The sequence below is a fragment of the Chiloscyllium plagiosum genome, chromosome 11 (assembly GCF_004010195.1).
Source record: "Chiloscyllium plagiosum isolate BGI_BamShark_2017 chromosome 11, ASM401019v2, whole genome shotgun sequence".
Taxonomy (NCBI): Eukaryota; Metazoa; Chordata; class Chondrichthyes; order Orectolobiformes; family Hemiscylliidae; genus Chiloscyllium; species Chiloscyllium plagiosum.
The window spans coordinates 83,650,682-83,673,203 of NC_057720.1; the positions used below are offsets into that span (position 1 = coordinate 83,650,682).

Here is a 22,522-nt window from a genome sequence, read left to right on the forward strand (position 1 = left end):
TTTGTGAGGCATGACCTGCCCCTCACAAAGCCGTGTTAATTGCATTTAATCAAGCCATGCTCTTCCAGATGGTCATAAATCCTATCCCTCAGAATCCTTTCTAACACCTTGCAGACGACAGACGTGAGACTAACTGGTCTGTAATTGCCGGGGATTTCCCTATTTCCTTTCCTGAAGAGAGGAATTACATTTGCCTCTCTCCAATCCTCAGGTACGACTCCAGTGGAGAGCGAGGATGCAAAGATCTTCGCAAGTGGTGAAACAATTGCATTTCTCGTTTCCCAAAGCAGCCGAGGACAAATCTGGCCCGGGCTTGGCGACTTGTCAATCTTAATGTTTGACAAAATTTTCAGCACATCAGCTTCCTCTATCTCTATCCATTCCAGCATGCACACCTGAAGGGCATAGATAGGATAAATAGACAAAATTTTTTCACTAGGGTTGGGGAGTCCAGAACTAGAGGGCATAGGTTTAAGCTGAGAGGGGAAAGATATAAAAGAGACCTAAGGGGCAACTTTTTCACACACAGGGTGGTACGTGTATGGAATGAACTGCCAGAGGAAGTAGTGGAGGCTGGTACAATTGCAGCATTTAAGAGGCATTTGAGAGGCATTGTGAGGTTATATGAATAGGAAGGGTTTGGAAGGATATGAGCTGGGTGCTGGCAGGTGGGACTAGACTGGGTTGGGATATCTGGTCGGCATGGACAGGTTGGACTGAAGGGTCTGTTTCCGTGCTGTACATCTCTATGATTCTTACCCTTGTTTGTTGTACCAAAATGCAACACCATGCATTTATCCAGATTGAACTCCATCTGCCATTTTTCAACCCATTGACCCATTTGATCAAGGTCCCTTTGTAATCTTGTTCACCGTCCACAGTGCCACCAATTTTGATGTCATCCACAAACTTACTAACCATGCTTTCCGTATTCTCATCCAAATCATTCATATAAACGGCAAACAAAAGAGGACCCAGAACCGATGCCTGTGGAACATTGCTGGTCACAGGCCTCCAGTCCAAAAACAGCCTGCCATTAAGCCAATTATGTATCCAATTGGCAATCTTACCTTGGATCTCGTGTGACCTAATTTTACACATTAGTCTACTATGTGAAACCTTGCCAAAGACTTTACTAAAATCTAAATAAACAACTTCTACTGCATCACTATCATCAATCTTTTTGGTAACTTCCTCAAAAAATCTCAGTCAAGTTTTTGAGACATGATTTTCCTTGCATAAAACCCTAAGCAATTTTTGCTCCTCTAAATGTCCATAAATTCTATCTTTTATAATCACCTCCAACAATTTACCCACAACCAAAGTCAGACTCAAGGTCTATAGTTCCCAGGTTTCTCGTTACAATCTCCCTTAAACAAAGGTTTAATATTAGCTACCCTCAAGTCATCAGGCACCTTGCCCATAGTTATAGATGATGCAAATATTTCTGCAAGGGTTCTTCTAATTGCCTCACTTACCTCCCACAATGTTCTAATGTTCCCATATCAGATTACATCCTGGAGATTTATCCACCTTTATTTACATTCTTTAAGTCCTCCCAAACTACTTCTTCTGTAATATGAACTGTTTTTAAAACATCGAAGTTTATTTCTCTGCATTATCTGGACTCCATTTCTTTTTCCACAGTAAAAATATTAATTTAGTATCTCTTCCATTTGCTGGGGTTCAATACAAAGATGATCTCCTTGTTCTTTAAGAGGCCCTACCCTCTCTCTCGCTATCCTTTTGCTGATAAGTGACTAGGATACACTTAGCGTCAGAGGTCTGGATGGAGTAGAATTTGTACGAAGCGTCCAGGAGAGTTTTCTAGAGCAGTGTGTCAATAGTCCGATGAGGGAAAGGGCCATATTGGACCTGGTACTGGGGAACGAGCCAGGACAAGTAGTAGAAGTTGCGATGGGGGATTTCTTTGGGAACAATGACCAGAATTCTGTAGGTTTTGAATACTCGTAGATAAAGAAGAGAATGGTTCTAAGGGAAGAATACTAAACTGGGCCAAGGCCAACTATGTCAAAATTAGGCAGGAGCTGGGAAATATGGATTGGACACAACTATTTGAAGGGAAGTCCACATTTGAGATGTGGGAGGCTTTCAAAGATAGGTTAATGGTAGTACAGGATAGGCATGTCGTGTTGAAGGCAAAGGATATGAAGGGCAAGATTCATGAACCGTGGATGACAGGAGAAATTGTCTGACCAGCCAAGAGGTAAAGGGAAGCGTACATAAGGTGTCGGCAGCTAAGAACAGAACAGGCCCTGGAGGGATATCGGAAGAGCAGGACAAGTCTTAAACAAGGAATCAATCCAGCTAAAAGGGATAATGAAATAGCTTTAGCAAGCAGAATTAAGGAAAATCCCAAAGCGTTTTATTCTTATATAAGAAGTAAGTGGGTAACTAGAGAAAGGATTGATTCATTAAAAGATGATGAAGGAAGGCTGTGTGCCGAATCTGAAAGAATGGGCGAGATTCTCAATGATTACTTTGCATCAGTGTTCACTGAGGAGAGGAACATGCTGAATTTTGAGATTTGAGATAGCAGTTTGATTAGTCTGGATCACGTTGGCATAAGTAGGAAAGATGTGTTGGGTTTGCTAGAGATTATTAAAGTGGACAAATCCCCAGGACCGGATGGGATTTATTCCAGGTTGCTGAGGGCGGCGAGAGAGGAAATAGCTGGGGCCCTGACAGATATCTTTGTGGCATCCTTAAATACAGGTGAGGTGCCGGAGGACTGGAAGGTTGCTCATGTTGTCACCCTGTACAAGAAGGGTAGTAGGGATATTCCGGGTAACTACCGACCAGTGAGCCTGACATAGGTGGTGGGGAAGTTGCTGGAGAGAGTACTGAGAAATAGGATCTATTTATATTTAGAAAAGAATGAGCTTATCAGTGATAGACAACATGGTTTTGTGTGGGGGAGTTCGTGCCTTACCAACTTAATAGAGTTCTTCGAGGAAGTGACCAAGTTGTTAGATGAAGGAAGGGCTGTTGATGTCGTATACATGGACTTTAGTAAGGTGTTTGATAAGATTCCCCATTGTAGACGAATGGAGAAAGTGAAGTCACATGGTGTGCAGGGCGTTCTAGCTAGGTGGATAAAGAAACTGGTTGAGCAACAGGAGACAGAGAGTAGTAGTTGAAGGGAGTTTCTCGAAATGGAGAAAGGTGACCAGTGGTGTTCCACAGGGGTCAGTATTGGGACCACTTTTGTTTGTGATATACATAAATGATCTAGAAGAGGGCACTGTTGGTATGATCAGCAAGCTTGCAGATGACACAAAGATTTGTGCAGTAGCAGAAAGCATAAGGGACTGTCAGAGAATACAGGAGGACATAGATAGACTGGAGAGTTGGGCGGAAAAGTGGCAGATGGCTTTCAATCCAGACAAATGTGAGGCGATGCATTTCGGCAAGTCTAATTCTAGATTGAATTATACAATGAATGGAAGAGCCTTGGGAAAAGTTGATGGGCAGAGAGATCTGGGAGTGCAGATCCATTGTACCCTGAAGGTTGCTGCGCAGGTGGATAGAATGGTCAAGAAGGCATATAGTATGCTTGCCTTCATTGGGCGAGGTATTGAGTATAAAAGCTGGCAAGTCATGTTAAAATTGTACAAGACATTGGTTCGGCTGCATTTGGAATACTGTGTACACTTCTGGTCGCCACATTACCAAAAAGATTTGGACGCTTTGGAGAGGGTGCAGAGAAAGTTTACGAGGATGTTGCCTGGTATGGAAGATGCTAGCTATGAAGAGAGGTTGAGTAGGCTAGGTTTGTTTTCACTAGAAAAAAGGAGATTGAGGGGGGAACCTGATTGAAGTTTACAAAATCATGAAGGGTACAGACAGGGTGGATAGACACAAGCTTTTTCCCAGGGTGAAGGATTCCATAATTTGAGGTCATGCTTTCAAGGTGAGAGGTGGAAAGTTTAAGGGGGATACACGCGGCAAGTACTTCACATAGAGGGTGGTGGACATTTGGAATGTGTTGCCAGCAGAGGTGGTAGAGGCAGGCACGCTAGATTTATTTAAGATGCGTCTGGACAGATGCATGAGTAGGTGGGGAGCAGAGGGATGCAAATGCTTAGCAATTGACTGACAGTTTTAGACAGTACATTTGGATCGGCTCAGGCTTGGAGAGCCGAAGGGCCTGTTCCTGGGCTGTAAATTTTCTTTGATCTTAGTGTATTTGTAGAATCCCTTTGGATTATCCTTAACCTTATCTGCCAATACTATCTCATATTCCCTCTTTGCCTTCCTGATTTTTTTAAGAATGGCCCTACACGCTCTGTTCATTTGGAGACACAGAGTGTCTGACAACTGAACATACTCTCGTTATACTTTAGCAGAAAGAACTTAGATCTTGTTTGACTGAGGCAATAGCTGCTCCAAGCTTTAGTGCGTCCCTCAGCATGTAGTCCTGGAACTTGTAAAGACTACAAGCCTGTCTGCAACACTGGATTGAGGTCAACTCTTTGCACTGGAAGGTCAAGTTTTCAGGCAGACCAAAAAGCGTATTTCATCGAATTGATGGTTCTCCAGGTGCAGTCCTGGTGTGCATCCCAGGAAAAGGTCTGTAGAGCACAGAGTCCTGTGTCGTGGATTTGCTCAGGACAAACCTTGACAAAAACCATGGTGTGCCAGAAAGTTATTGAGTGCCAAGGGTGATCACTGACCAGCCTGAATCTGTGCACACCTGTCATCTAAACCACACATATCATTTTTGTTTATTGAAGGCAATCAGGAGCATGAACCCTGTTTGATTTTCTCTCCTTTCCCCCTGTGGCTTCTTGGTTCGATTATCTCATCCCAGCTCAAATAAGTTAACTCTGCATGGACCTTGGGGTCACTGGCTAACACTCCTGTCTTAAGGGAGTGCAGTCTTAAGGGAGTGCTGCACAGTTGAAGGATTTGGCTTTTGGATGACAATATAAATTGAGACACATTTGCCTCCTAAAGTGACAGGGTGGCCATAAGTCACATTTATAAGCCATATTGCAGATATCCAGATCATGCGTACACATACATGCACTGGGTTATACCTTGCTATTTCCTATTCTATAATACCTTGTACCTTATTGTTCCTCAGTAACACTATTCCCTGTTTCCCATATCATTGCTAAGTTAGTTTAAATCCTTCTTAAATAGCACTCGCAAAACACCCTGCAAGGAAATCTGAGCTGGAGCTGTGTAGGTGCAATCCATCCTGCGTGTACAGGTCTCCTCAGAACTGACTTGAAAGTCCCTTCACTATCTCTCTAGCCATGTATTCATCTGCTTTATCCTCTTACACTAAGTAATCCAGAAATTACTACTTTTAACTCTGCTTGCTAATTTCCTAGCTAGCTTCCTAGTTTCTGACTGCAGGATCACATCCCTGTCTCCACCAACATTATCGGTATCAATGTGGGCCATAACCCATTTCTCCTGCGCTCCTCCCACCCTACCACCAACCCACCCAGTGGTACTCTGTGTTCATGACAGTACTAGGGAGGCAACATACCATCCTGAATTCATGTCCATGGCCACAGAAATGCCAGTCTGTATCTCTAACAATCAGATTTCTTATGACTTTTGAGTCGTTAGAGCTGAGGCAGCATAGTTGTCCTGGACAGGCTTCTGCCTGCAATGTCCATGTGAAGCATGACCACCTTCAATGACAGGACTGGATACTGTTTGTATAGTGAAGTGCCCTCAGAGTACTCCCGCACTGCTTGTATATTTCTTCTGGGAACACCCAGTCCCTCTCTCTGAAACTGCAGGATGACCACCACTATACATACGCTTTCTACAAAAGTTCTTAACCTGACAAATGTGCTGCAGTGACAAAACCTGAAGCATGAGCTGCTGCAGTTGATGACATTTCTTGCACTTATAATAATCCAGGACACAGGAAATACCTCCAGAGATTGGAGTTGACCTGCCTTTCCTTTACCTATTAGATAAAAAACTTCCAAATTTATGAACAAAAACCAATCTATCTCAGTCTTGAAAGCTCCACTTGTTTTTGGATCCCAAAACATATCACGTGTGAAGTGACAATATTTTATCTTTGCGTTAGCCTCAGCCGCGGCCTCTGGCTGAGTATTGGCCCTGAAAGAAAACAGCAGCAGTGGATGGATAGGATTGAAAAATGGACACTATGATGTGTTTTGATCTTTTTTGTCAAATGAGATTGTTTCTGCTTGTACACACCTGGTTTCATCATTGGAACCCTAATTGTCCTCCTGTAGTAAAATGCTACTTGAGTTAGTGGGGCTGACATTGCTAATGGGTTTAGTTTCATATTCATGGTTTCTGTGCTAGATTGAATGTAATGCTTAGCTCTTTTGTATAGGAGGAATTGTTTAGCAAGGAAAATAACTGGACTGGCAGCAACTTATATGAGCAGTGCCAAAGACTCTGGCCTTTCGTACCAAGCAGCAGTGTGCACTGAGCTGAAGAAACCATTGGTGATCCAGAAGCTGTCTTTACTTCCACTCAAATCCGCTGAAGTAAGTTGCTTTGGTCAGATAAATGCAAAGTACTTTAAATAGTTGTTAGCCGTCAGTCTGATGTAAATTCAGACGTTGTCATAAATGAGATTTGTCATTTATTGCCCATGAGCTAGGCTGCAGAATTAACCTGATTAATGAAACAAAATAACATGACAGCTGCTTCATACCTGATTTATTTGTTATAATATTTTGACTGATCTGAGAGAACTGCTTACTGAGACTGTCGAATCAAGTGGTTGTTAGAGACCAGTTAATGGTACTTGACATGAGGTTGAGGGGTCGGGAGTGCTGGTGTTGGTGGAGACATGTTGGCCTGATGTTATGTAGGACTGGAGGCACTATGTGGTAATGTAGATGTGCCGAGATGCATGATATGAACAGGAGATACAGAGACACTAACTGAGACAAATGGCTTGATAATGCTGTATAATTCATTGGAGGTGTGTAAGAGTGTCAGTGACTGAAAGAGTTAAGACTGAGCGGTTTGTTAAACCCCTTCCACTACGATGACATCATACGGACTTGGTGGGAGAACAGCTTAGGATCTTGTGGAATTCCTAGCCCTTGTAACAATATCTTATCATACAATTTAACTTGTACATAGTTCCCAAAAAGCAATAAACTATATTTTGTTTAAGCGAAGAGCCTCTTGTTACATGTCCAGGTAGTTTTCCTCTACCACAATAAACTAAGCAGGTCGTCTGGATCCAACTATATAAGACGATGGGGGCATTAAACTGACTTCATGGTGAGCAAGAGTGCAGATGGCATCATCCAACATGCTGAACAGTGGTAAGGTTTCAATTTAGCTGTAGTGTGCTTGTAGCAATGGAGGTTTCAAGATAACTTCAAACTCTGCTCATGCAGACAGCATCAGAAAGAGCAGAATATTTAAGAACCCAACAAAGGATCAATTAGTGGCAAGATTCAACAGTGTATAGTGAATAATGGTAAAAGCACTTCAGACCCTGTTAGAGATGCACTGCAGCATGAGAGTTAGGAACTATTTTCAGAAGGAAAATGCAGATACAGATGGCATTGGGTGCCACTGATCTGTAGGAGCAGTTCCGAATAGAGGTTCAGCTAGAGAGTGAACAGGTGTTTCAAGCTCTGTGGGTAAAGTTAAAGTCCCTGGTGGACAAGGGAAACCTTTAAAAAAATTGGCACAGAGTTGTGGACTGGGAAAGTTAGAGGTACACTCAGCTCAGATTAATCATTGTTGTCACAGTAAACGTGCATCAGAAGGTATGGGTACCGTAATGGAAAATCAATGGCCATTGGAGCAATTCGAAAAGTGATTGCAGACCCAGGAAGATCACAAAGTCGGAATTAAAGCAATAATTGGCTTGAAAGCTATGCAGAGAAGGTGGAATAGAAAGAGTAAGTTGTGAGACTTTACTAAGATCATACAAATAAAATTTAAAAAAACTACAACCTTCAGGGTAAACTCGGGCAGCTCCTTACAATTTAGTGCAGGGTATACTGCTCATGTGAATAACTACAAATTATAGGATAATCTGAGAAAGCTATTGAAAAAGAGTGGTTAGCACTGCTGCCTCTCAGCGCCAGAGACTTGGGTTCAATTCCCACCTCAGGCGACTGACTGTGTGGAGTTTGCACATTCTCCCCGTGTCTGCGTGGGTTTCCTCCGGGTGCTCCGGTTTCCTCCCACAGTCCAAAAATGTGCAGGTTAGGTGAATTGGCCATGCTATGTTGCCCGTGGTGTTAGGTGAAGGGGTAAATGTAGGGGAATGGGTCTGGGTGGGTTGCACTTCGGTGGGTCAGTGTGGACTTGTTGGGCCGAGGGGCCTGTTTCCACACTGTAAGTAATCTAATCTAATAAAAAGGGCGGGGGAAGGGAATGAATTAGTATTGGAGCTGAAGACAGCAGGAATTAGCCAGAAACAGTTATGATTAAAACGGGAATGGTTATGAACACATTAGTTGTGGGATTCATTCAGTCGAGCCATTAGGAAAGTGGGAATTGTTTATTCATCCATTAGTTGTGGGATTCATCCAGAGAAGCAGCAGAAGAGGTGGGAATTCTCCACTTCACCTACAGAAAACAGGAATCCATAACTTTCACCCAAAAAATGTAGAAAAACCCTCCAGGTATGACATAAAGTAGCTGCTCCACTATACTGTAAAATTGGAAGACTTTTTCAAGCAAGCTAGATCAATAATCACATTTGTAAGATCTGACTTCATAAACGATATTGCCAGGAAGATTTAGGCATACAAGATCGTTGTTTCAGACATTCCTCGGTATTAAACATTTCAGATCTTTACACCCTTGTACATCAATGTTGATTCTTTTTGACTGAAAATGCCTTGCTTTTTGACATTAGGTGCGTGTGGATGTTCATTACTGCGGTGTGAACTTTGCTGATTTTCTGGTATGCCGGGGACTGTATCAAGAGCAACCTCCGATTCCCTTCACTCCAGGTAAAGCCAGCCTTGGTCTCATAATAATAACAGATGTTACCTTCTTGTTTGGATCTGGAGTTCAGAAGTTTAATACCATTTGGTGTGCACTTGGGTGCACCTTGAGCCTGCCCATTTGAAGCAAACATAAGCCCGTGTGAAGTTTGTGGCAGGGATATGCTTGAAATTTACTCAGCAGTTTCTGGCCTGCATGAATTTGAAAAAGAAAACAACACTTCAAGTGTCTTAAAAGAGAAGACTGTGGTAGAAAAAGAAAGAGAATTTGGGGAGAATATTTGAAGGTAAATTTCATGTGCATGTAGCTGTCAACCCCAGTTGCACTGAAGAACTCGCTAGGCCATTTCAAGGTCAGTTAAAAGTCAACCACTTTATTGTTAATCTGGAGTGGAGTGTTGACCAGACCAGGTTAGGACAACAGATTCCCTTCTCTTAAGAAAAGACATTAATGAACCAGATGGGTTTTTACAACAATTGATGATTAATGAGACCAGCTTTCAGTTTCTGATTTCTTTGTTGAATTTAATTTCCACCAGCTGGGATTTGAACCAGTGTCCCAGAGCATTTGCCTGGGCCCCTGGATTCCTAGACGAGTGACAGTCCCACTTTGCCACAATGTCTCTACTGTTTGCAGTTCCAGAGCTTAGGATATAGACAACTGAAGTCATGGCCACCAGTGGAATAATGACCAATGTAAGGCACACTCAAGAGGTCAGAATTGGAGGAGTGCAAATGTCTACATTTGAAGGCTACAAGTCAGTACAGAGATAGGGAGGGTTTTGGCCTTACAGGGATTTGAAAATTTTCCCTCTCTAAAGATATCTTATGTTTGTGTCCTTTGATGGAAGGGAGCAAAGATAAGGGCTACATTTTGGGACAATGATCAGGATGAGGGAGATAAATTATTTTAATGGGGATGAGGATGACAAAAGTGGAGATGACCAGAGGATGAATTGTAGAAATATTGGGATGAATGGAAATCCTAATGGAAGTAGGTGGGATTTAGAAAATGTAGGTCTAGATGATTGGTAGAAAATGTTTGCCAAGTGTGGGAGGAGCCTAATGGGGTTGGGGAGGGTAATGGTGTTGGGAAGGGTGCAATGAGGTTGTGGGTAAAGGAATCAGATAGGATTTAAGGGGATTGGAGGGTAAAGGGATTACATTGAATATAGTGGGGTTGAGGAATAAGGAGGTTGGGAGGGGTGCAATGGGATTGGGGGTAATGGGGTTGGGAGAGATATAATAAGGTTCAGGGGTAATGAGGTTGGGGAGGGTGATGGGTTGAGAGTAGAGAATTAAACCAGGAAGTGATCAGATACAGCCTTATCTGTGATTCGTAATGAAGACCAAATGAGAATAAGTACATTTTTTGCATTTTAACAGACCCATTCACCACCATCGAGGACTCTCACAATCCAATGTCACAGTTCTAATGTAGGAAACATGACAGCCAATATGTACACAGCAAGATCCAATTAACAGCAACCTATTATGACCTGAATAATCTATGAAACCACAGAGTGCAGATGGACTTCAGTTTAATATCTCATCTTAAAGACAGTGCTTCTGACAATGCAACAGTCCTTCAATCATTTACCAGTCAAGGCTTGGAACGGGACTTGAACCCAAAACCTTGTAACTTCGAGACGAGAGCATGTTTCCAACTGAGCTGTGGCTGACATGGAGTAAATGAAGTCTTTTTAAAAAATGTATAATGAATTAAGACGAAAGGTAAAGTCAGTAAAGATGGGAAGTCCAAAGAAGGGAGCAATGATGATACCTCTGAGAGATTTGGCATGGTATTTGAGTGAGCAGTAGAGAACCAGGATTTTAAATGAGTGCTGAGAGGCACTGAGCAAATTAAAGATTTGCTCAGTAGAGTGAGGGGCCAGTTGAATTTGTAGTTTGGCGATAGCTACATCGTCACCATGATCGTCTGGGTTCGGGAAAACACTAGAAGGTAGAGCCAGATGGGGAGACTTCGTATATGGGGAAGGGTTCTGGAAAGACCATGACTTGGATGGAAAAAATGGAATAGTATAGGAGATTAGTAATTTATTGTCGCTTGCATTTTTACAAAAAAATACAGTGAAAAGTGTTTAAGTCACCATACTCTGGTACCTATATAAATAACAGGAATCAATTAAGACAGAGTCCATCTTTGTTCAGTTCATGGCTCATGGATTCCCAAAGTCACAGAAAAGTCAGAAACCACATTTTCCACGGCTGCAGAAAGCCAATATCGAAGCCGTCGAATTGTGGGTCATTGGAATTTCGGGTCAGACCACTTTGCTGCTGAAGACGCCACAGAAGCCACCTCAAGATCCACCTTGATGCCAAAATGACTGTCAACATTAGGTGAAGGGATCTGGACTCTGTTCCTTTTTATTCTTTTCGGCTTGGCTGCTTTCGGCTGCTTCTCAGAAGTTGGCTGCTCACCTAGTGTGGGAAGTTTGGACTCGTGGGTCTCCGATCTGCTCCTCTTCCCTTTAGCCATGGCACGGAATAAATATGGTGGAATGATGTTGGTGTTTAGTTTCTTCCCCTTCCATCCAGCTGACAGAGTCGGAAGTGGAAAGGTCTTTGGGAGTGAATAGGGAGGCCAGATTTAACCCCCTGGCAGGAGAGGTCCTAGAAAAATTAAGCTGTTTTAATTTTGAAAGGAGGTAAATAAAAGGGAAAGGACTTGTGCACAATATTCAGAAATTTAATCTGGAGAGCCTCTTCAAAATCTTTTGGGATAGTAGGACAAGGAGGAGTGGGACAAATTGTTGAAAGTTTAGGACAAATATTAAGAAACACTTAATTCACGGGGAGCTGAACACATTGAAAGATCTTCTCTCTTCTGGGGGAGATGCCCTCAGTCTCATTCAAGATCTGTTAGATAATTTGATTGAGGATGTTGGCAGAGTTATAGATTTTTTTTGCTTTAGTGGATAGGCTGTAATTATCCAATCCCATTTTCGTCGCGTGTTTGAAAGACAGGCAATCAAAACATGTAAGTCAACACTGCTGTGATTAGCGGATAAAATCGAACTCTCAGGATTAGTTGCTTCACCAGACAAAAACAGGTTTTTTTTTAAACAGGACTGGAGTTTACAGGATCTGTGCTGGAGGTTGGTCCTAATGTCACAGCAATTCGCAAGGTGAGTGTTTAATGGTCTATTCTGAGGCTTTGCATTTCTCTAGTGGTATTTGCTGGCATTGTGTGCTCTGTGTGGTTGGTACTGAACTGGTACGAGGTTCAACATTTGTTTCCTGGCCCTTATTCAGTTCTTAGAGTCTACATTTTGTCAGTGGCCCCAGACTAGGGTGAGAAGTGGCTGAGGGTGGGTGGAATCATCTGGCGCTCCTGTTTCCAAACACAATCCATTAGATCCCTGATGGACAATGTGCATTTTTGAAAGTTCTTATAAACAGGTCTTGATCTTAGATGCAGTACCCTCCACATCTAACAGATAACATCACATTAAGAATGGGCAATTGAATGGATTGCTAGAGGGCTAATAGTATCTATTAACCCTATTAGATGGGCAGCACTGTGGCTCAGCGGTTAGCAGTGCTGCCTCACAGCGCCAAGGTCCCAAGTTCGATTCCTGCCTTGGGTAACTGTCTGTGTGGAGTTTGCACATTCTCCCCGTGTCTGCATGGGTTTCCTCCTGGTGCTCCGATTTCCTCCGATGTGCAGGTCAGGTGAATTGGTCAAGCTAAATTGCCCATAGGGGTGAATATGGGGAATGGGTCTGGATGGGTTACTCTTTGGAGGGTCGGTATGGACTTGTTGGGCCAAAGGGCCTGTTTCCATACTGTAGGGAATCGAATCTAATCTGTGGAACTATTCCCAAGTGAGAGTCAGTGCCTTCAAGAGTGAAGAAGAAAAGTTGAGGAGGGGAGATCTCTGAGAGGGGATCTCTGAGAGGGGTCCTCTGAGAGGGGTCAGACTGGAAAGTGGAGTTGAAACCACAACCAGATCATCCAGAATAGGATAGAATGGCCTTTATTGTGATGTGCAGTCAAATGAGTGTAATGTTGCCTCATGGTGCCATCTTAGGTACAGAGTAACTAGATACAGATACTTTAAGTGTTGTTACAGAGTAAAAATAAAGGTTAGCATAGGAACAGAATTTAAAAAGTCCAGAATGATAATAGAAGGTGACCATAAAATACTTAGGTTCCAGACCCCTTCCAACATGAGTTTGTGCCTATCGGCCCCAGAACACAAGGCATTGTTGCCTCCACATGCCGGCCTCTGCCCAGGACTCGCTTGGCCGCTGCTCTGGCTCCAGCCTGTGCCTGTCCCCCCACCACTGCAGGCATCAGCCTGCTCTCACTGCATTGGGTCTTGCCCCTGCTCACCGCCTGCCACCACAGGACTCAGCCCCCGCGCTCTCTGCTTCTGCCTGAGCTCCGGCTGCAACCCGTCTCCCTCAACTCCACTCTCCAGGTAAGGCAGACTACTCAAATGTTTGCAGGTTGGGGGGGATAGACAATAGGCTATAAAGAGGAGAGAAAAAAAAGAAATGGAACGGGAGAGCAGAGCAGTTCTGACTGGAGCGTCCCATATTTTACCCCCAATTCATGGAACAGGCTCAAAGGACCAATTGACCTATTTCTGCTTCTAAATCTTTTGTACATATGAATTTTCATAAACTTGTCATTTGTGATGCTTTTTCTAACTAGATTGGGCATAATGATGTCTCTATTATTTCTCACTTCATGTTTGATAAGTAATACTTTATCCAGTATTACTATTAATTACATTTTTAAACAGAGATGGTTTGTCACAGCAACACCACACCAGTAATTTGATTATAACATTTCGAAAATATTCAGTCTGAGTAAACATATATTGAAGAGAAATATCTGCCTAGATATATCTGGCTAATTAGATTGGAATTGTATTCCTCACCTGTAAACTATTCTCCAGTACTCTGTGTATTGGAGTGCTGGCATGCCATATAACAGTTTCTGAACAGTATGCAGCACAAGTTCTCCTAACATATCACATTTCTGTTCAGGGAGACCGTGTGATTGGTGTGAGTTACTTTGGGGCAATGGCAGAACAGTGCGTTGTTGACCACACGGTAAGTGGTATTGCACATCAAAAGGGCTTATCGTTGAAGTTCTTTTGTCAGGAATTAGTGACTTAATATGTCTTTTGGTGGATGAATGGGGTGGTAGAACAAGAACGATTTATTAAGAATATTGGTTTTATGATTTAAATATTTCTAGGAGTGGAAATGGTACATGTACCACACAACCTGCATTTCTCAGGGACCATCAGGACATAAACTAAGTCAGTGTCTCTGGGAGTTTTGTTTTCTACTCAACATCTTTGTTATGTTTTCACTTCAGTTACAACCTGTAGAGTTAACACTGCTACAAACTGAAGTCTAGAGTTGAGTTAAATATAGCTTAGTTTAATAATTAACTGCAAATTGTGATAAATTGCCTCTTGGTAAAAGATTGCCCTCATGGACATAAAAGGCTTAATACTGAGGTGTGCCATAAGTACCACCCAATTTAAAGATGTCTAATGGACTTTTTGGGAAGAACAGTTCAGGATCTCAAAGGATTGAGACCTACTGTCTAACCGCCCCGCCCTGCCTGTAGTCTGTGTAAAAATGTTTATTACACCAGTGTAACATGCAATAAACAACTACTTCTTCAACACAAAAGCCTCTGCCAGTTACACCAGGAAGTAATTTTCCTTCATCAAAAAGACCTTGTAAATCCCAACATCCAAAACTATCACACAGTGAGACGCAGACTTGGTTTAGTCGCATATACAACACCCACCATGTTCTCTAGGTACTGTATCTCAGACGTCATAAGAATAAGGCAAGCAAAATCACCACTTATAGACTAAAAGTAATGATCCAAGTTTAATTGCACTTATAATATGAAACAGTGATCCACATTATCATTAATCTCCATTAATACACAGAGCATGCTTTACCCTATCAGAGCACTTTTGATTTTCCAAAACATAATATTAGATCCTTGACTGACTGTCTAATGCTCTTAACTCAGAAATTCCGAACTCTGATATTAATCGGTTTAAGTTCCACTCCAGCAAAAGCCTGCCCTCCTACTTCAGTACATGACTGAGAGAGTACACCGCTGTAGGAGGTACCACCTTCCTGGTGAACACATTAAGTGCTGATCTTCTCAGAGTGAAACTTTCCATGCCACCATTTGAAGAACAGCAGAGAATTGCCCAAATGTGCAAAATTAGCTCTCTACCAATGAAACCAAAAACAGATGATTTTCTAAGCACATTACGGCATCATCTGACTACGCTTCAAAAAGTATTTAATTGGCTATGAAAGGTTTTGGAGTGTCATGTGATTGTGAAAACTCATGGATAAGTATAAGCTCTTTGTTGTTTATTCAGTCTGCTGCTCCCCAAGGGATGGGACTCCCTCCTTCTCTCAATGCAGGAGAAGTAATCCCACTTAGAGTCATAGAGATGTACAGCATGGAAAAAAACCCTTCAGTCCAACCTGTCCATGCCGACCAAATATCCCAACCCAATCTAGTCCCACTTGCCAGCAATCAGCCCATATCCCTCCAAACCCTTACTATTCATATACCCATCCAAAAGGCTCTTAAATATTGCAATTGTACCAGCCTCCACCACATCCTCTGGCAGCTCATTCCATACCCGTACCACCCTCCGTGTGAAAAAGTTGCCCCTTCGATCTCTTTTATATCTTTCCCTCTCACCCTAAATCTATGCCCTCCAGTTCTGGACTCCCCAACCCCAGGGAAAAGACTTTGCCTATTTACCCTATCCATGCCCCTCATGATTTTATAAACCTCTATAAGGTAACCCCTCAACCTACGACGCTCCAAGGAAAACAGCCCCAGCCCGTTCAGCCTCTCCCTTTAACTTAAATCCTGCAACCCTGGCAACATCCTTGTAAATCTTTTTTGAACCCTTTCAAGTTTCATATCTTTCCGATAGGAAGGAGACCAGGATTGCACGCAATCTTCCAACAGTGGCCTTACCAATGTCCTATGCAGCCGCAACATGACCTCCCAATTCCTGTACTCAATACTCTGACCAATAAAGGAAAGCATACTAAACGCCTTCTTCATTATCCTATCTACCTACGACTCTACCTTCAAGGAGCTATGAACCTGCACTCCAAGATCTCTTTGTTCAGCAACACTCCCAAGGATCTTACCATTAAGTGTATAAGTCCTGTTAAGATTTGCTTTCCCAAAATGCAGCACCTCATATTTATCTGAATTAAACTCCATCTGCCACTTATGAGATCTAACCTTGCTAATCAGTCTCCCATGGGGAACCTTGTCCAACGCCTTACTGAAGTCCCTATAGATCACATGTACTGCTCTGCCCTCATCAATCTTCTTTGTTACTTCTTCAAAAAACCCAGTCAAGTTTGTGAGACATGATTTCCCACGCACAAAGCCATGTTGACTATCTCTAATCAGTCCTTTCCTTTCCAAATACATGTACATCCTTTCCCTCAGGATTCCCTCCAACAAATTGCCCACCACCAAGGTCAGGCTCACAGGTCTATAGTTCCCTGGCTTGTCCTTACCACTCTTCTTAAACAGTGGCACCACGTTTGCCAACCTCCAGTCTTCCGGCACCTCACCTGTGACTATCGATGATACAAATATCTCAGCAAGAGGCCCAGTGATCACTTCTGAAACTTTATTGCTGGAACAGCACAGCAGGTCAGGCAGCATCCAGGGAACAGGAGATTCGACGTTTCGGGCACATGCCCTTCTTCAGGAAAGTGATCACTTCTCTAGCTTCCCACAGAGTTCTCGGGTACACCTGATCAGGTCTTGGGGATTTATTTCTCGGGTACACCTGATCAGGTCTTGGGGATTTATCCGCCTTTATCCGTTTCAAGACATCAGGTACCTCTGTTTGTTCAGTCTTCTGAGAATTGCTAATGATGATCCACAGAGATGTCAAAATACACAGTTGGAAATGACTAGTACAGCTTCTCATGCAGCCCCACACAATCTGGTAACTGGTACTGAGTTCAACAGTTGCATAGCCTGTTAGCATTTCAAGTGCAGGATGATGAATGAATCACTAGAGAATTAGCATCATACAAGAGCGGAGAGGGAGAAAATCAGGAAATGCCTAAATGGAATATGGTGTGTAACCGAGCAAGAGGCAGTACACCCAATTGCCTCCTGCTCGGTTACACACATGACTAACGTGCAAACTGACTTGCCTGAAATCCCTGCAGATGCTGTGGCCCATTGGAGAGGAGGTCCCCTACGAGGTGGCTGCTACCTTACCGGTTTCATATGGCACGGTGATTCTGGCATTGCAGCACCGAGCAAAGACAAGGCCAGGGTGAGATGCCACTGTATTTTGTTTTAGTGCAACTTCTGTGTGATTGTCAACAGACAATGTACTGTGCTGCTGGTGAAAAGCACTTGTAAAACACAATAGTTGTTTTTTTTTCGCCTGTCTCTACTTTTGATCTGTCTTTGCTGCAAGTTGTGAAGAAAACTCTGCACCCCAAACAGCCCATCTCTCCTCCTCTCAAGCACAGACGAGGCTACGGGTCAAGTATACCATTTCTAAATCCTTTTTCAGTTCCCAGTATTTTGTAGTTTTCTTCTTCTTGTCTTATCCGTCAAGGCAACGTTTGGATTACTGCAGCTTCAAGGAGGATATTTGGTATCTAATGATTGTGCTATCCCTTAGGCTTGCTCTCTTGCTCTTCAGTCATATCATTGTAAATGTTTCATTGTCAAATATATATCCTCTTTGAAAGCTGCCACTAAATCTGCTTCTATAATATACAATTATCACAGAAAAATAAAAAATATCTTCTCAATCCCCCATGAGATTTTTTGACAATTAACTTAAATCTGTCTTCTCTGATTACTGGTCCTTGTCTACTGTAGATTTTTGAATACCTCTATTAAATAATTTTTAGGAGCATATCCCCAGATCCTCAGATCTCACCCATACACTGTAGTCCTTCAGCCCCTGGCACCTTTCTGGAGAATCCCTGCATTCTAACATCCTCCTATCCCGTTAATGTCCCTCTAACGTCTGAAGTGTGCTTTCATGAATTAGACATGCTATCCAGCCAAGGCCTAACTACTGATTTATAATGATGTTTAATATCACTTTTTTTTTTGCTTTTGTACTCTTGAGCCTCCTTTTCTATAAAATCCAGGAATTCTCTTGCTTTTTTAACAGCATTTTTTACTATTCATTCATGGGATGTAGACATCAGTGGCTGAGATGGCATTTCCCTATCCCTTGTTACCCTTGAAAGGGAGAATTTGCTTGGCTATTTCAGAGAGCAATGAAGAGTTAACGTGCCCTGCCATCTTTAAAAATTTGTGTTGTGTGAAATTAAAAAAACCCACCCCGCTGTGAGATTGTAGTGTATTTCCCCGCCAGATTAACTATTAATCTTGCTACTGTCTCAGATGTATTTTTCTATGATGTTCTCCCTCTCCTGAAGGTTATGCTTGGAGTCCAGCCTCTTTTCCAATGTAGTTCTGTTACCTTTCTCTTTTATAGGACATAGGACCATCGGAACAGGAGTAGGCCATTCAGCCCTTGCGCCTGTTCTGCCATTCAGTGAGATTATGGTTGATCTGTGGCCTAACTCCATGTACCTGCTTTTGGCACATACCCCTTAATGCCTTTATCTAACAAAAATGTATCTATCTCAGATGTAAAGTCAACAACTAACCTAGCATCCATTTTTGTTTGTGGGAAGAGAATTCCAAACATCTAACATCTCTCCTGAATGGTCTGACCATAATTCTCAAACAATGCCCCCTAATTCTAGTATCCTTAACCAGTGGAAATAGTTTATCTTTATCTACCCTACCTTTTTATGTTAATATCTTGAAGACTTTGATTCAGGTGGCATGGTGACTCTGGTTAGCTGTGCTGCCTCACAGCGCCAGGGACTCAGGTTCGATTCCAGCCTCAGGCGACTGTCTGTGTGGAGTTTGCACATTCTCCCCGTGTCTGTGTGAGTTTCCACCGGGTCTCTGGTTTCTTCTCATAATCCAAAAATGTGCAGGTTAGGTGAATTGGCCATGCTAGATTGCCCATAGTGTTCAGGGATGTGTAGGTTAGGTGCATTAGTCATGGGTGAAGGAAGGATAGTAGGGGAATGGGTTACTTTTCAGAGGGTTGATGTGGACCTTTTGGGCCAAGAGCCTGTTTTGACACTATAGGGATTCTGTGATTCTAGAGAAAACAGGCCTAATTTGCATAATTTGTCCTTCTAACTTAACCCCTACGAGGTAAAAACAATGACTGCAGATGCTGGAAACCAGATTTTGGATTAGTGGTGCTGGAAGAGCACAGCAGTTCAGGCAGCATCCAAGGAGCAGCGAAATCGACGTTTCAGGCAAAAGCCCTTCTTCAGGATTCCTGATGAAGGGCTTTTGCCCGAAACGTTGATTTTGCTGCTCCTTGGATGCTGCCTGAACTGTGCTTTTCCAGCACCACTAATCCAGAACTTAACCCCTACGTCTAGGTATCTTTTCTGCAACACTGGGCATAGTTTCTGCTCTCGTACCACAGTGAACAATTGTTGGTCATGAGTGAGCACATTTACTGGCATTGAGATAAATTATTACTTTTTATTTGTCCATGGTGCTGGACAGATCAGCCTTTATTGCCCATCCCTAATTCCCTGGAGGATAGTTAAAAGTGAACTTCATTGCTGTAGTTCTGGAGTCACACACAGGCTATACCAAGTAAGGCTGGCAGATTTACTTCACTAAAAGGCATTAATGAACCGGATGGGATTTTACAACAATCAGTCATGGTTGCATAATCACTATTAGGCTAACTTTTAATTTCAGGGCTTCTTTATGTTGAATTCAAATAATCACCATCTGCCAAGGTGGATTTTGAACCCACATCTCCAGAACATCAGCGTGGGATTCTTGATTCCAAACATTACCATTCTGCCATCACCTTCCCCACTGGGATTACTGGGAAGGGACAGGGATGAGGAAGGAAGAAGTCTTAACGTTCTCGCACATGCAATTTTCAGCAAGTGTCACTGGATGGCGATCACGTGCCTCTTAGAATACAGTGGTTAGAGTGTCCCCTCCATATTCCCTGTCTGTGATCACTCACCACACGTAGAGCATGGATAAAATTAGTGATCAGCCAACTCACAATGACACAGTGACACAATACACACAACATCTCGGCTGTTTGGGAATGAGAGTTCAGGGTGATCACTGTCTTAAATTCAGATACTTGCTGAAACTTACTTCTCACGAAATACTGATAACATTTATTGTGATATCTTCCCATATGTCTATGTTAGACTTTGACAGATAATCCAGTTCTTTTTAGATCCCATACAAACACAAATTCTTTACTGTTTATAATTTGTTTGCTGATTTCATTGCTGAACGACCCTGCCCTAATTTCACATTTGCTCCCCCTTGCTTCTGCTGGTATTTTTCAGGGAGACAGTTCTTGTTACGGCAGCCGCTGGTGCAGCTGGACTTGCAGCTGTGGATTTTGCATCCCATATTCTAAACACTAAGGTATGACACTGTTTGTTTATCACGTGTGTTTCTATAAATGGCCTGCCTTGCGTTTACCATCTTCCAAAGTGGCATTGTCCTCACAGAAGAGGATATGAAAAGTAAACGCGCGTGTAAACACCTATTGTTCTCATCCCAGGGCTAAAGATGCTCAGAACAAAGTTACATTATGGCTGAGTAGCATGGCAGTTTAGTGCTTTTCAATAGAGGTCAGCCTGATATGAATATAGGAAGACGGTGAGCAATGAAAGATTGGATGCCTCACGCTATCAATGCTCCATGAAAAGGCATACTGGAAGCGTTGTGTTTTGAGTGAAGTGTACCTGTCCTGATCAATTGGGCAGACGTTACAAATCTCAAGGCATCATTTGAAGTTGAGCACAGAAATCTCCTGAAATCCCTCATGTCATTCTTCCAACAGCAGCAATTATCACCATTCACTTTTCTCCCCATTGGTCATTTGTGTGAAGCCATGTTCCCAGCAGATGTGATAAAAATGCTGTGAATTATTACATAGAATTTAAAGCACAGTAATAGCTTGTGTTTACACTGCTGAAAAGCTTCATTCAGTTTATTTCATCTTACCCTATCTACATACTATTCCTTTCTCCCTTATGGGCTTGCCTGATTTCCCATTAAATGCATCAGTGCAAGATTCTTCAACTACTCTGAGTAACTGGCACCTGGTCAGTTGCTGTCCGGGTTCTGACAATGTGCCAGTCAAATAAGAGCATTTGGTCTAGTTTGACATTTCCATTTCACTTCATCGCCTGCTCTTCTGGCTACTGAAAATCCTTTGGGAAAATAAGAAATGCAACTGGTAATTCACAAACTGAATTCATTTTCTGTGTATCCTGAATCAAACACGATTTTGTGCTTCTTTCTCAAAAATAGGCGGGTGGTTGTGCGTTTAGGCTTTGTTCTAATTCTTCTTGTTCATAAATCAGATTGAATTTCCACAATTTTAGTGGTCTCATCAAAAACGAGTACAATGGACCAAGTTTAACAGTTGGCTTCTGAGCTGTCCCAGCATTGAGCACATGACCAACAATAAGTCCTGCTTTCTCTTTGTAGGTCATAGCAGCTGCTGGGACAGATGAGAAGTGTGAACTAGCAGTGCAGAAGGGTGCTGTGGCAAGCATCAATTATACTACAAAGAACTTGAAGGAAGAGGTGAAAAGGCTGACTGCAAACAAAGGGGTGAACGTGGTCTTCGATGCTGTTGGAGGAGATATATTCAAGGATGCCTTCAGCAGGTATTTTCGTTGCTGTCGAGTGTGATTGAGTGTTAAATCCAACCAAGTGTAGCAAGTTGTAACAGTGAAACACTGGTTTTCCCGCAGTCTACTGTGATCTCTGTCACAGCTACAGGAAGCGATCTGTCAGATGTCAGTAGGGAGTAGGTCTGAGGGGATTGAATATTCAGGAGTCCCCACTGGGCTGCCAATGCATGTGCCAACCTCAACGAGTCAGCTAAATGTTAGTGGAGTATACAAAATAGCCTGGGATCAGGTTATATCTGTCGTTGTTGCCCTGGATTTAGTTTGGGTTGAGGAAGTACTGGCAAGATCATACTGTGGGATGGATCAGCAGCAGCATGCATGCATGGGTGCAGAATTTATGGTCTTTTAGCATTATACATAGCCCAATGAACGTTAAATTGAAAGCAGCCTACAATATGCTATTGATCTAAGCTTTCAGTTGGGAGGTTCAGAGAGTGGTGAGAACGTGAATCTCACAAGGGGAAGGGTAAAAGAACAGAAGAATATGCTGAATGGAGTGAAATGATGTTCAATATATGGAGGCTTAAGCAAACCATTATGATTGGTATAGACTGTCAGGCCCTGTTTTTGTTTGGAAATTTTGTGAAATAATAAAATGGTCCAGTACCATTGCAAGCATCTGTTATCTAGATTGCAGAAGAACTTGAAGGATAAGCACTGCTACTAGAAGACAATGCATTACTTTCAACATGATGGCACTACTTCAATACAACATAAATTAGTAGG

The 22,522-nt window shown here is 42.6% G+C and overlaps 1 protein-coding gene across 1 annotated transcript in view; it reads left to right on the plus strand.

Annotated features, from left to right (window-relative positions):
- gtpbp3 (GTP binding protein 3, mitochondrial) overlaps positions 1–22,522 on the plus strand; it is a 43,559-nt gene that overhangs the window by 2,905 nt on the left and 18,132 nt on the right. The window contains exons 2-8 of the mRNA XM_043699955.1: positions 6,359–6,515; positions 8,867–8,963; positions 12,048–12,106; positions 13,979–14,044; positions 17,204–17,313; positions 20,432–20,513; positions 21,588–21,769. Coding sequence (XP_043555890.1) covers positions 6,359–6,515; positions 8,867–8,963; positions 12,048–12,106; positions 13,979–14,044; positions 17,204–17,313; positions 20,432–20,513; positions 21,588–21,769 — 753 coding nt within the window. The remainder of the gene's footprint in view (positions 1–6,358; positions 6,516–8,866; positions 8,964–12,047; positions 12,107–13,978; positions 14,045–17,203; positions 17,314–20,431; positions 20,514–21,587; positions 21,770–22,522) is intronic.